The 14,048-nt window shown below is 35.0% G+C and overlaps 1 protein-coding gene across 2 annotated transcripts; it reads left to right on the top strand.

The window, feature by feature from the left end:
* Positions 1-2,201: 2,201 nt before the first annotated feature.
* LOC104904977 (phosphatidylinositol 3,4,5-trisphosphate 3-phosphatase and protein-tyrosine-phosphatase PTEN2A) lies at positions 2,202-11,695 on the top strand. Of its 2 annotated transcripts, none has more exons than XM_010693415.4 (13): positions 2,202-2,565; positions 3,618-4,116; positions 4,983-5,084; positions 5,178-5,234; positions 6,813-6,878; positions 8,296-8,472; positions 8,614-8,700; positions 8,808-8,872; positions 8,957-9,033; positions 10,284-10,330; positions 10,421-10,551; positions 10,657-10,726; positions 10,876-11,695. In XM_010693415.4, exons 2-13 carry the CDS (start codon positions 3,694-3,696, stop codon positions 11,398-11,400), a joined length of 1,827 nt encoding a protein of 608 aa, XP_010691717.1. In that variant the 5' UTR covers positions 2,202-2,565; positions 3,618-3,693; the 3' UTR covers positions 11,401-11,695. The 2 variants fall into 2 exon arrangements, with proteins under 2 accessions (XP_010691717.1, XP_010691716.1); XM_010693414.4 differs by having other exon boundaries at positions 2,203-2,565; positions 3,613-4,116.
* The last annotated feature ends 2,353 nt before the right edge of the window (positions 11,696-14,048 follow it).

Here is a 14,048-nt window from a genome sequence, read left to right as displayed (position 1 = left end):
TACAGAGGATAGAGTATAGAGTGCTCAGTAGCTAGCCAACTCGCAAATTTACTGCTCAGTATGTCAACTACAAAAGACTGACAAAAATTTAATTCAAAGAGAGAGAGACAGTGGGATTAATGTAGAGTTTCAAGTGCAGAGAGATGAAATGAAGGAAATGAGAGAGATGGGGGTGGAAGAGAGAGAGAGAGGGAGATGAATGGGTTTTGGGAGGGAAATACGTGGAAAAAAAGAGAAGGAAATGGTGTTATGACATCACGTGCAAGGCACGTGATGGTCAACGACGGATTCTGTTAGTCAATGTGGGTTTTCCGTCAATAGGTGGCTTCCAACAAAAAATAAAGCCAAAAAGGTGGCTAATTAACCAAAAAATTTTAAAAGGTGGTTTCCCACAAAAAAGTGAATTTAAAAGGTGGTTTCTGACAAATTTTCCTATATTAATATATTTTCGTGTTACAAGTTTTATTACCTATTAAATTTCCGTTTACCATAATAGTGATAATAAAATATCAAATCAACTTTATAAAAAATTCTAATGGGTCTACCGAACCTTAATTTATGCTTAGCTTTTTACAAAATAAAAAACAAAGTATTACCAATCTGAAATCAATTATAGGTAGGAATGAAAATAGAACGTGTCTTTATGACTTGAAAAATGATATGACATACTTTATTGTGTCAAATCAACTATTTGAAGGACCGATCCGTTGTATGATACGAGTTTCTGCAGCGGATAACTATTCGTTTAACAAAAGTTATTAAAAGAGGTTGTCTAATTTTAATATAAAAATAAACCTAGTCACTAAATGGATTAAACTAGTCATCTAAAGAAATTAACATAGTCACTATTGGGCTAAATTTTTTTTTCAATATTGGGCTTACCATTGTCTAATTATAATTTAAAAGTAGGCGGTCTCTTACAAGACAAAGGGCCTGTTCTCTTCGGCATAAAACAGCTGAACTGAACTGAACTGAACTGAATTGAACTGAATTGAACTGAACTGAATTGAACTGAACTGAATTGAACTGAACTGATCTGAACTGAACTGAACTGAACTGAACTGAATTGAGCTGAACTGAACTGAAATGAATAGTGATATGTGAGAGTAAAAGTATTGTCTAGAGCTGAACTGAACTGAACTGAACTGGTCTGAACTGAACTGAACTGGTCTGAACTGAACTGAACTGATCTGAACTGAACTGAATTGAACTGAACTGAACTGAATTGAACTGAACTGAACTGAACTGAACTGAAAATAAGCTGGGGAGAACAGGCCCAAATTCTTCGTTTGAAATATATAGACACTTATAAACTTATATATAAGTGATTTATTTAATACAAAAAGTTACCATTTAGACATGAATAACCTTTTGTCCTAAACAGGTCACTTTTACTTATATACAAGTGACTCATTTAAGGTAAACAATTATTCTTTGTTTAAAAATGACTCATTTTGACTTAAAGAGTGACACATTTTACAAAAAGTGAATGATATACTAACAATTAATTTATTATGAACCTGATACTCAATACTAACTTAAAGTTATGAAGTATTGGAGGTCATCACGTGTAATCTAGATGTATATGCTAATATGGGGGCATGTAATTCAATTAATTTCATTGAAAAATAATAAATGAATTATATACAATGATCTTGGGCTTCGATTGGGGAAATAACTAGTATATATATATAATTCCAAAAGTCAAAGCTAGAAAACGCACCTGTAGACCGTTACCATGCATTTACAATTTTTTTTATAATCATATTAGCGAAAGATTATTAAGATGAAATCTAATTCCAAAGTGTCTTGAATAACACCTTAACAATATTTTATTTTTACCAACCAAGGACGTCTTAAAAATTTTGAGGCGCCTGTGCTCATTACAAATTTGGGTCCTAAATATGAAAATATAATGCATAGATTGTAAAATTATAAAATATAATATTCTATAAAATATTTCATTGTTAAAATATTTTGACAAAATAAAATTCGGGTTTAAAGAATATGACTAAAACAAATATTTAATTTAAGACTTTTTGGTCTTTTAACAAGCGAAGCCTTTTGTTGTTGATCGCTTTGCACCTCCTATTAGATGGTCCTGTTCCCAACTAAAACCAAATAACACCCATAAATGATTCTATTCACCTCCAAAGGGTGATTTGAGAACTCAAAGTTAATTTGTTTATGATCTGATACATATGATCCGTTTGTCACCTCCAAAACTCCTCAATTAATTTCATTTATCCTCCTGAAGAAAAAGTCGTCTACAACGAAGGTAAAGATACAGTACTTCGCAAGCAACACACCTCCATGCTCCCCAAACTGTCAAAACGCATTTCAGTGTAGATCTCAAAAAATGGACGATTGAGAAATGTCCGACACACGTAACACGTGAACTTTCCACCATCAAATTAATTTCTTTCATCATCTCATGATCATCCTAAAATAAACGCCCTTTCTCTTTTTTATTAATTTCAATTCTCTCTTTCTCTCTCCTCTGAAACCTTACTACTCCGCCAATTATCGCCATCTTCATCTTCGACTTACCTTCGATTATTTTAGGTATATCTCTAATTCTTCATTCGATCTGAATAATTCACGATTTCAAATTGATGATTTCTAGGGTTTTCTGGTTGTTCTTTCTCTCTCTGTAATTATTTCCATTGAATTTTATATATTTCAGTTTTGCTGCTTTTTTTTTCGACCGAATTCGAATTAAATGCATATTAGATGTTGATTATTGCTCTGATGACATGATATGATGCTTAATTATAAGTTAACAAATGTTTTTTTTTTTTTTTTTTTTTTGCGTTTCATTTACTATAAGATGCTGCGTTTTTTTGTTTGTTTATGTGAGCTATGGTTTTAGTTAGGAATTTGATATTAGTTGTTGCCATGAATGAGTGAATGAGTGTGATTTTAAGGTCTAAGAGTAGTCGTTATACGTGTGACTGTTTTGTTGAAATGTTGCCTTGACTTGAAGAAATTGTGTGGAGAAAGTTGAAGTGATTAAATAATTTAGATAAGGAGTAATGGGGAATGGATTATTTGATTGAAGTGTAATGAACGAGTTGTTGCAGTAGAAAGCAGATTTTATCGTCTAGAATGTCGTGGACGATGGTTTAGGGCTATGTTGCTCAGACACGGATTGAGTGTCTGCTGGGATACGGGTGTCCAAGTGTCCGACTCAGCTATTTTGTAGAAAGAAGACAAGTTTTTAGTTTAAAATGAAGTATCCAAGTGATGTGTCGTGTCGGACACGACACGACACCCGGTTTTTGAGGTAAATGGAGGTGTTGGAGTAACATAGGTTTAGGGTGCAAGAAAGCTTCAATTCTTACTCTACTAATGTTTTATTGAACATCGTTGTGTATTATTTAACTTAAGTTAGTAGTGAGACACAGTGGGGTTTGATCACTAAGGAATTTGAAAGTTATAACCACTGTGTGTGTGATTTTTTCTTACTCTAGTAATGTTCCTTTAAACATCGTCGTGTGTTTATTCAACTTAAGTTAGTAGTGGGGAAGAGTGGGGTTTAATCACTAAGGAATTTGTAAGTTGTAACTACTGTGTGTCATATTTTTTTTAACTATCTTCCATCCAATGCAGTGCAGTTTGTGGTTATTGGATGTTGAATCATCACCCTGTTGATGTTTGGAATTTGAGTGCTTGAAACAAGTAGTGGTGAAAATGGATACTGACTCTGTGGATTCATCAATTGCACTTCCTGCCAAGGCTTCAGATGTGCAGCCTGCTCCTGCTGCAGAGGCCGGGGTGAATAGTGCCACAAGTGATGCATCTTCTAAACAACCAATCTCAGGCATATCGTCATGGGCAAGGAACTTGAAAATTCCGCAGCCAATGGCTGGAGGACAAGTTGAATCGCCAGCTGAGAACTCTCCTAAATCGGCCTTTGCACGGTTTACGAGTGGAATAACATCGCGGTTGTCCCCAAGAGAGTCGGCACCAGAACAAGTTGCTGATGCGGGATCTTCTCAGTCGAATTTTATTGGAACCATCACTAAAGGGTTGGTTGATTCGTCTAAAAGTGCTGCAAGAGCTGTGTCAGTCAAGGCCCGGCATGTTGTCTCGCAAAACAAACGAAGATATCAGGTGACATGACCTTTATTTTTATATTATCTCATTGCATCAAGCTTTCACTCACATATTTCTCGATCAATCTGAATATTAGGCTCTAGAAATGAACTGAGTGCAACGGGGTCCATATTACCGTTTTGCATTGCTTACTTTAGTGGTTAGTGCTTAGAGAAATTTCTCTCCCTTTTAGGTGAAAGGACATTCATTGACGTGTTCATAGACATCTGTTGCTGGAGACTGTGCCTTATTCATTTCTATCGAGGTCACTAGACTTAGTAATGCTAGCACTAGTTTATCTGAAGAAATCCTGTCTTGAAGCTTCAGGAATATTGGATATCATCTTCATAGTCTCTGCCAAATTTGTATTGCTCTGTCTTAGAGTTCCCAGAAACTTAGAGTGAATATCAAATTGGTATCCATCTATCAGGATGTGGGCCCTACATGCACCCACCTATATTTTTCTCTACTGTTTCACTCTCGTTACAACAAGTTCTAAGGCAATGTTACACATAAAAGGAGAGAATTGGAGTATATTAATAGTGGTATACGGATGCCTCAAATTTTTTGGGTCATTGTACAGTTGCACATGTGGAGATTCGGCCCTTTGGATAGGCGATTGATGTTCTAATTAGAAGTAAAGGGCAATTGCTGGCGTAATTTTCTTGTCCATTGTAATTGAAAGCTGGAAATTTACGCACTGGAAACTATTTCTCCAAAGTTAAAATAGGGTGAAGATTATATGGAATTTGCAAAAAAAAAAAATCTGTGGTATTCATAATTTATTTATTTATTTGGGGGGAGGGGGAGGGGCTCTGCAGTAATTTGTTTTGCTTTCCTTACATTGTTTATGTGATTTTGATTATGTTAGCCTCGTTTTCCAGGAAGATGGATATGATTTGGATATGACATATATTACTGAGAATATTCTTGCTATGGGATTCCCAGCTGGTGATATGAGTTCAGGATTTTTTGGATATCTAGAGGTAATTGACATTATGTTATCGCAGTCTCTTTGTTCTACTTTCAGTGCAATATTACTTATGTTGTCAAATTCTGAATCGAATAACATCATGCAGGGTTTGTATCGTAATCATATGGAGGAAGTGATCAGCTTCTTAGAAAGCCATCATAAGGTAATTGAATAATTTTGGTCATGGATTTGAAATCTTTTCTTCACGGCCAAGAGCCGTTTCTTTGTTTTACATTTATGTCTTTCCATCAGATGGTGGATTGTGGTTCTATTAGGCCTCTGCTTTATCTTACTGCTTCACTTCCGCATCTGATCTATATCATGCATTTGTCTAATTCATACAATGCATGCAATAATGTTGGATATTTTGACAAAAAGATAGATGAACACCGTCACCATCTATGAATGTGGTCTAGAAAGTTCCATAGTGTAGTGCTGCAGCCTGCATGATCCTTTAACCCAAAATGCAGAAGCAATGTCTGAATTGAAAGCAGTGTTCTAAAAAGAAAATACTAAATCAGGTAACCATGATTTGAAACTTTTTGATATATATATGGATCAAATTTTTGGTAAGGCAGTTACTTAAGTCTAAATCCATAAAGAAATATGTTTGTTTTTCTAACATCTCTTGTGATTTAGCAAGTAATGAAGTGCTTGTGTGGTTTATTAGAAATACACATGAACTTCCCACTTCTTGGGTATTGCAAATTATTGGGAAGCTTTTTACATCCATTTAAGTGACTTCAGTATCAAATTTAATATGGAATTTTTCTATCAGGTAAAGGGATATTCTGACTATTACTTGTTAATATATTAATATAATGGTTATATTTAAAAGATAACAGGGAAAAAATGAATGAATTGCATTTTGAGTAGACTTCTCCAGTATGGAATAGAGTTTTCCATAATGGCTTCAGATAGATATTGTTGCAAAAGTAGTGGATGTTGGGTTCTGGGAAAATAATTTAAGTTATTGGTTGTCCTGACCCATTTCCATGATAGATTGTGTGGCAATTGCGTGTCATTGCATGCTGACCGCTTCTGGGTAGTTTAGTGGGTTACTTGTCTTTACTCTTTACTCTCTCTCTTTGCCCTTATTTGAGGTTCACCTTCGTTTATACAAATTCCACATGAGAAACTTAAGCTTCATTCTTCTGGACTTTTTTGGCTCTATTTGTTGCGTGATTGCATCACCATCATGCCAAACTTATCAAACGTCACTGAGAGGACTGTGAATTTAAATTTTGAAGGCCTTTTTATTCCTCTCTTTTGCTTTTAGTATTGAATTTTATCTTTTTTTGCTTCTTTCAAATTCTTGTCATTCTGCATACGGATTATGAGAAAAATAATGTTGCCTGTAGTCTTAGCTTCTTATTATATCGTGGTGCTTATTAGAAATAATAGTGCAGGTTTTGGCACCATCATAATCATCATCATCATCTTCTGCTCTCTTTCAATTGTTGTTCTATTTTCTTTTCGGACATTAGGGTTGGGGAATTCTGTTTTTTCGGGGAATCACTTGTTACACTTTAAAATTTCTAAGCTTATATGGATATATGGTAATGAATTACTCACCATAGCCCTTAGCTGGTAAAAGATCAAGGAATATAGTTATGGCACAACAACACAATATCGCCTAGCTCACAACTTCTTTTCCTGTTTCTCTGTGAATTTCTGATTCCTGTCTCACTAATTGCTGAAAATTATCTGACTGATGTATGATTGGCCATTGACATTGCAGGGCAAGTACAAAGTTTACAATCTTTGCTCTGAAAGATTGTATGATGCCTCACTTTTTGAAGGAAAGGTGTGCTGCTATGAAACTGTCATGTTTTACTCCTGCCGACTTGTTTGTCACTATTTCTTTATCACTTCCTCCGATTTTTTAAATTGGGACAATTACTTTTGCACATGTACCAAGGAAAAAGTATATAAGATAGAGAGGAGGGTAAAAGTAAGAGAGATGGTGAGACAATCTACTTGTCTACCATATAGGGAAAAAGGGTTAAATGACCCAACTTCCAATTGAAAATAAAAACCCTAAATGGGAAAATGTCCCAATAAAAAGAAAAAAGAAAGAGGGGGGAGTAGTAAGAAAGCTCCAATGTGTGTATTAGCTTTCTGCTTTATAATGTTAGATCGATATAAATCCTCATCTATTCCCTCTTGACTTAGATGTTATATACTCCCTCCGATTCTTTTTCAATTGACTCACTTAACTTTGGGGAGAATTAAGGAGGAAGTCTAAAAGTGAGAGAGAAACTAAAAAGATTGAGAGAGAAACTAATTAAAAGGTGGTCCGGTGTTGTCGTGGTATATGAAGGTATTTTAGAGAGAGAATGGTTAAAAGGGGTGAATGGTTTTTTTTTTTGGGGGGGGGGGGTTGAGGTTTGTAATTGCACAAAAAATACTTGCTGTTTTAAGTAAAATACAAGGGTAAATAGTGTCACGTGATTTTTATCACTTTATCTTATTCAGTTGTTGGCTTTGAACTTCCTATGCATTTTCTACGGACCATGGATTTATTTGAAACACTTTTAAGGAGAATTTATTGGTTTTCGAAATTTTAAATTGAGATTATATACAAAATAAGAGTGTCCGACTTTAGGACAGTGTCCCCGTATCAAGAATTTTTTAAAATGACGTATCAAACACCTGGATATGTACTCGTATCGGATACTCGTGTCCATGTAACATAGCATGTGCATATCTTTTGAATTGAATATGCATGTTCTAGTTCTCGAGATGAAAGTATTCTCTCTTAAAAAAAAATGCGTTTAATAAAAAAAGTTGCAAATTCAGTTCCAAAAATATCCTTCTCATTTTAAGAATCTTCACATTTTTTAACTGAGTGTGCATATTTTTTTTATCATGTGCATCATTATTTAAAACAATAAGTACTCGGGTTGAAAACAAAAATATATAGGTTTTGAAATACTGCACTAGAAGTTGTAATTTCTTTAAACCTTTTAGTATTGGCAATTATCATGTGATTGGACTCACTTTTCCTCAAAAGGAATTAGCTTCTTAGTATAGACTATAGAGGATAAATAGAGGTCCCCTTAATAAATATTTTTAACCTATATAAACTTTGATGATTAGCATGTAACTGATCTATAAAATAGCTTTGTCATGTTGTGTAATCTTTGAGAATGTTGTGTTCCATGGACGTCTATTTTACATATTCAAACTCTTCTGAGCTTAATTGGTATTGTTTTGGATAGGTTGCTAGTTGCCCATTTGATGACCACAATTGCCCTCCAATTCAACTCATTATATCGTTTTGCCAAAGTGCTTACTCATGGTTGAAGGAGGATATTGAGAATGTTGTGGTTGTGCATTGTAAGGCTGGAATGGCTCGGACTGGTTTAATGATTTCCAGTCTTCTTTTGTACTTGAAGGTGAGACTTTAGAAACCTCTGGCCCTCATTAGGAGGGTCTAAATAATTCTGTTTCATTGCCCTTTCAATTCTTGTGGATTTTTGTTATTAGTTAATACTTAATAACTACGAAAGTAACTGATTTCTGTGCAACCTCTATAGTTCTTCCCAACTGCCGAGGAGTCAATTGATTACTATAATCTCAAAAGATGCTTTGATGGAAAGGCTCTTGTTCTGCCAAGTCAGATTGTCAGTCCTTTGCTATCAACTTATGTTTCTCATCATCTCATGGCAAGCTATCTTTTCTTTTAGCATTATGTAATATTGTAATTTCTTTTTGTCTTAATATTTTACAGAGGTACGTCAAGTATTTTGAACGAACTTTAACGTACTTCAACGGTGAGAATCAGCCTGGGCGTAGGTATGGCACGTTGATTGTGGTTTCTAATAATTCTCTCTATGTAGACTGTGCTTCTTACTTAACTGGTTTTTCTCTTACCTCCAGGTGCATGCTTAGGGGGTTTAGACTTCACAGGTGTCCTTATTGGATCAGGCCCCACATAACTGTCTCAGATCACAATGGTATGATGCACATGACTGGTATATTGGATAATCATGTTCTTAACGTTTGAAGCTTCCTGCAACAGGACCCTTCTAATTATAGAAAATGTGTTATTACAACTTGCTTTAATTTAGGATAAATATTGACGTTGGCGGAAAATATATCTTAAGTCAGATTTAGTTTGTTTACAGCATGGTTTAGATTCTCTTTAACAAATGTGATGCGCAGCAAGTTTCAAGTTATGTTTTGAGTGATACTTTCTCTGTTTTTTTAATTGCTACATTGTTGTATGCACAACAATTTATGCAATGTCACATTCAAGCTTTGTTGAGGGCTTTTGACCCATTTAGGCTCCGTTTGGTATGGCGTAAAATATTTTCAGTGTAAAATGATTTTCATGGAAAACAATCTACAATGGAAAACACAATTCCAAAATTAGTTTTCCGTTGTTTGGTTTCATGTAAGAAAAATGATGAAATGAAAGGAAAATGAAAGGGAAAGTAAGGAGGTATTGAAAGGAGTATACAAGAGAGATAAGGAAAACAGTTTTCCCTTCATTATGAAGGGAAAATGGTTTTCCATCATTGGGAGTGTAATTTTACGGTTTTACATTCTTTTGCCAACCAAACAATGTAAAACTGAAAACAGAGAAAAACAGTTTTTCGAAAAAACGTTTTACGCCCTACCAAACGGAGGTAAAATAATAGGAAAAAGTGAAAAGTAGTACTTTTGGGTGGAAAAGAGAAAAACAAATAGAAAGTTTAAACAATGTAGCAATTAAAAAGAAACCATGTAAAGGAAAATGTAGCAATTAAAAAAACAGAGGGAGTATTACAGTGATCCTAGATTTTGGAACAGCCTCCTTTAGTATCCATTTGTTAGGACTTAAGAGGGATATATGCTGCATCTGGATGACTGGACTATCCTTATCCCTGCCAATGATGAGAGCCATATCGGTAATGGTGGTCATTTTTGATACTTCAATATGACAGAATCATGATTCAATTTTTCTCAAGTATCAGATAATTCTAGATTATATGGATCTTTCATTGGAGTTGCAGGAGTTACCTTTTGCACATTATTGAGAACTGTGGAGATCAATCTGTGATTGTCTTGTTATATTTTTCTGACTTGTATATGAGATATTATCGGTTTTTGAGGCCTGATGCTTGAACTTTTTCAAGTGTTGGGTTCTCGCCTCCTTACTCTGCTCTTTCCCTTCCTATATGTTTACAGTCCCACTTTAATTGGCAATTTTACTTTTGGGCAGGTGTATTATTTTCAACAAAGAAACATGCAAGAACAAAGGATCTGTCGGTTGGTTATTTGATTTCATTAAAATTGAAGACAACATATTTGAGCTTGGGTTTGAGGTTTTAAGCTGCTTTCTTGTTTTTTTTTTGGCAGACTGAGGATTTCTGGTTCAGTGCACCAAAGAAAGGGATAATGGTGTTTGCGTTGCCTGGAGAGCCCGGACTAACAGAATTGTCTGGGGACTTTAAAGTCACATTTCATGACCGCCAAGGAGATTTTTACTTGTATGGAACCTTATCTACTTCTAAAACACCTGTTTCATGTGTGCTCCTTGTGGGAAGTGAAATCTGTTGTTTGTATTTACATGTCTGAAATCTGAATACCTGCAGTTGGTTAAACACGACAATGGTAGAAAATAGAAAGATCTTGAACACCGGTGATATGGATGGTTTCGACAAGGTAAGGCTTTACATTTTACTCGTAAAATCATGACTGCGGCTTGTTTTATACTTTAACATATTAATTTAACACGTTTATTTCACCAAAGGATTATGTAATTTTCTTGGTGGCTGAGTTTTCAATTTAAATTTATTTTTTTAATTGTACAGCGGAAGCTGCCTTCCCCTGGGTTCCAAGTTGAGATTGTCCTTGTAGACTATGATGACACCCTACCACAACCTCAGCCTGTTAACGTGACCCAGAAGCCAGATGAGAAGCCTGCAGCTCCATCTGAACCCGTAATTGAGGCCTCGTCTACTGCAAAAGCTTCTGAAAGTGAACAAGAAGACAAAGATGATGTCTTTTCTGATGACGAGGCTGATGGATCAGGCAATGGAAGAAGTAGAAAAGGTCAGGCAGATTCTTTTGTGAAATCGACTGCCCCTCCCTCTGAAACTAAAACCCCTTCAGATCATAAGGTGGACAGTTTGACTCGTGGAGTTGAAAAGGTATCAGTTAGTAAAGGAGGTTCCACAGAAGGCCGATCGGTAAATGACTCTAAAAGTGAGACTGCTACGGGAACTGGAACAGGCCTTGCGACGCCTAACTCTGATGGGGTTAGTGACTTCAAGGCAATGGCAGCTGATGCTTCTGTATTTTCATTTGGTGATGATGAAGATTATGAAAGTGACTGAACTTGGGGCCTTGTTGCTTGATTGCTTCAATTCAGCAAGCTGTACATAAAAAAAGCTCCAATACCATAGCAAAATCATTTCCTTTGGTTTAGGAAGTTCATGCCTTATTCATTTTGTGTTCATTTGTTTATGTGGCTTCGCCATGAATTGTGGATAAAGGTTCGCAGTGTAGTTTGTACCAATGTTTTTGGGATGTACTTGTGTACTCTCTCTGCTTTGTTACAATCTTTTCTTCTTTTGGCACCAATCGAACAAATGTGTCAATCATTTATGAAGTCTTCTTTCCTTCTGTTAATTTTTTGGCATCTCTTAAGACATGTTCTTGCCAGCTTATTTTCAGTTCAACCCAGATCAGTTTAATTTAGTTCAGTTCAGTTCTGGACAATACTTTTACTCTCACATATCAGTATTTATATCTGTTCAATTCAATTTGGTTCAGTACAATTCAGTTTAGTTCAGTTCAGTTCAGTTGTTTGATGTCGAAGAGAACAGGTCCTCAGTTGGACTATCTCTGTCGAACTTGCTCATACCGTCATACGAGTACAAATCAGTTATACAGCAATCTAAAAGACTCGTTTACTAGGAAGATACGCCCCCTGTCTATTAGCTACTTCAAATAAATCAGTGAACGACTACTACCTAAAGAAAAGGGGTTATGTTAACCATTAATCCCTTCTCCGAGCAGGGGAATGCAATATATCTTCTGTCACAAATGAATAAAATAAGGGTAATGTTATATATAGCCCTAAGGGCTACATTTAAGCATTAAATACATGACTTAAAATGGAAACAGTTTATGAATTCATGACAAAATTTCACATCATTTGAGGTAATAAATACTTGATTCAAATTTTTATTTCTATTTTAAGCTTCTTATACATAGCCTTAAGGGCTATGTATATCATTTTCCATAAAATAATAGGAAGAGATAAATAATTTTATCATTTTGGTGTAAAACTCAAGAGTATAGTGCTCATGTTGCATAATATAGCCTGTGCAGTTTATTTGTGTCTGATAGGGATGGAATAGGCAAAGATGTGTCTTCTCCGAGATTGATGTATCACTAAAGGAACTGAATATTGCCTGATTCAAATCCAATATGAAACAATTGTTGTTCATATCAATATTTTCGATGGTTTTCACTTTAAGGGCTAGCCGCCCAGCCGCTTTCCCCATGTTAGCACCCAAAAAAAATTCAATGGTATATTCAACAAAAAGATACTATATTAAATCATATATGTTGTGGATTGAAAGAAAAAGTAGTATGCATCTGGCTCCCTTGGAAAGGTCGTCGATAGTCAAGTACTCAAGATCTAAAAAGTCTTGACATAGGCGATTTTGAAGACTGTAATACACGTTTCAGAAGCTTTTTCGAGGCATTGAAATGTCTTGGGATTTATCTAGGGTCATAGGCTATCATATATAAGCACCCCCATGACTTAAAATAGGCATACTGTGGGAAATGACGACATATGGAGATATTTTAGAGATGAACGGATCATATGTAAAACAAGTTGTATACATGAGGTGCTTTGAGTCAATGTAGGGGGTCCTAACCACCTGGAAGTTTGAAAGTCGTCACAAGGCAATCAGGATACATAGGGAGAACTCTCGGGAAAAGTGGCATGACCCTGAAAAGTCTTGATACCTTCGATATATTCTTAAGGCTCATGGAACAACTCTCATGAAATGCGCCCTAGGGACATAAGAGATTATCTAAAAGCATTATAGAGTCATGGATGGTGTGTCTGTAGGCCTTTTTGGGTAATAAGCACCACTAGGTTATCCCTATTGCTCATTCAATGTCTAAATTATATATAATCTACAAACTATATTTTTTAAAAAATACACTACCTCCACTACAATATAGATGATACGGTTTGTCTTTTGCACTATTCATATACTCTCATTTGACCGTGTTTTATGATTTTTACTTACGAAAAATATAGTCATCATGTGGGATCTTGTTAGATTCTTCTCGATATATACTTCACAATATCAACTTTCTATAATTTTTACATTTAGGGAATAAGAGGTATTAATAGTTAAAGTAATGTGTTGGCAAGCATGTTCGAAGAAGTGTGTCAAGTATTTTGAAATAGATGAAGTATATATATATATATATATATATATATATATATATATATATATATTCAAAAAGAACTAAAAACTATTGAGTAAGACTATTCCATTATGTGCCCTTAAAAAAGTCACTTTATAAGTTAAATTAGTCACTTTTTGACTTATAATCATTTTCAAGCAATTGATCATCTTACATTAAAAAGATATCAAATCTACTAGAAGTAACATATTTAAGACAAAAAATTATCCATCGTCTTACCATAAAGATTGTGAGATCTTGTAACAATAAAAAGTTATCTTCCTAGTTCCTAGTGCGAAAATATATACCTCATCCGTTTCAATCTAGTTGTGACACTTATCTTTCTCACCAATGCCAAGCAAAACATAAGGATATATATCTCTAATTGTATTTGTAAAAATTATAGAAATTACATATTAAAATAAATGCATATTAAGACGAATTTAACAAGATCACACATGACTAGGGGTGGCAATGAGATGAGACAACTTGCGAGCTACTCGAGATCGACTCGGTCAAAACTCGGTCAAAGCTTGACTCAAGTGAC

Source organism: Beta vulgaris, chromosome 9, assembly GCF_026745355.1.
Source record: "Beta vulgaris subsp. vulgaris cultivar EL10 chromosome 9, EL10.2, whole genome shotgun sequence".
Lineage (NCBI taxonomy): Eukaryota > Viridiplantae > Streptophyta > Magnoliopsida > Caryophyllales > Amaranthaceae > Beta > Beta vulgaris.
Note: the sequence above shows the minus strand (reverse complement) of the source record. Positions and strands in the feature narration are given on the sequence as shown.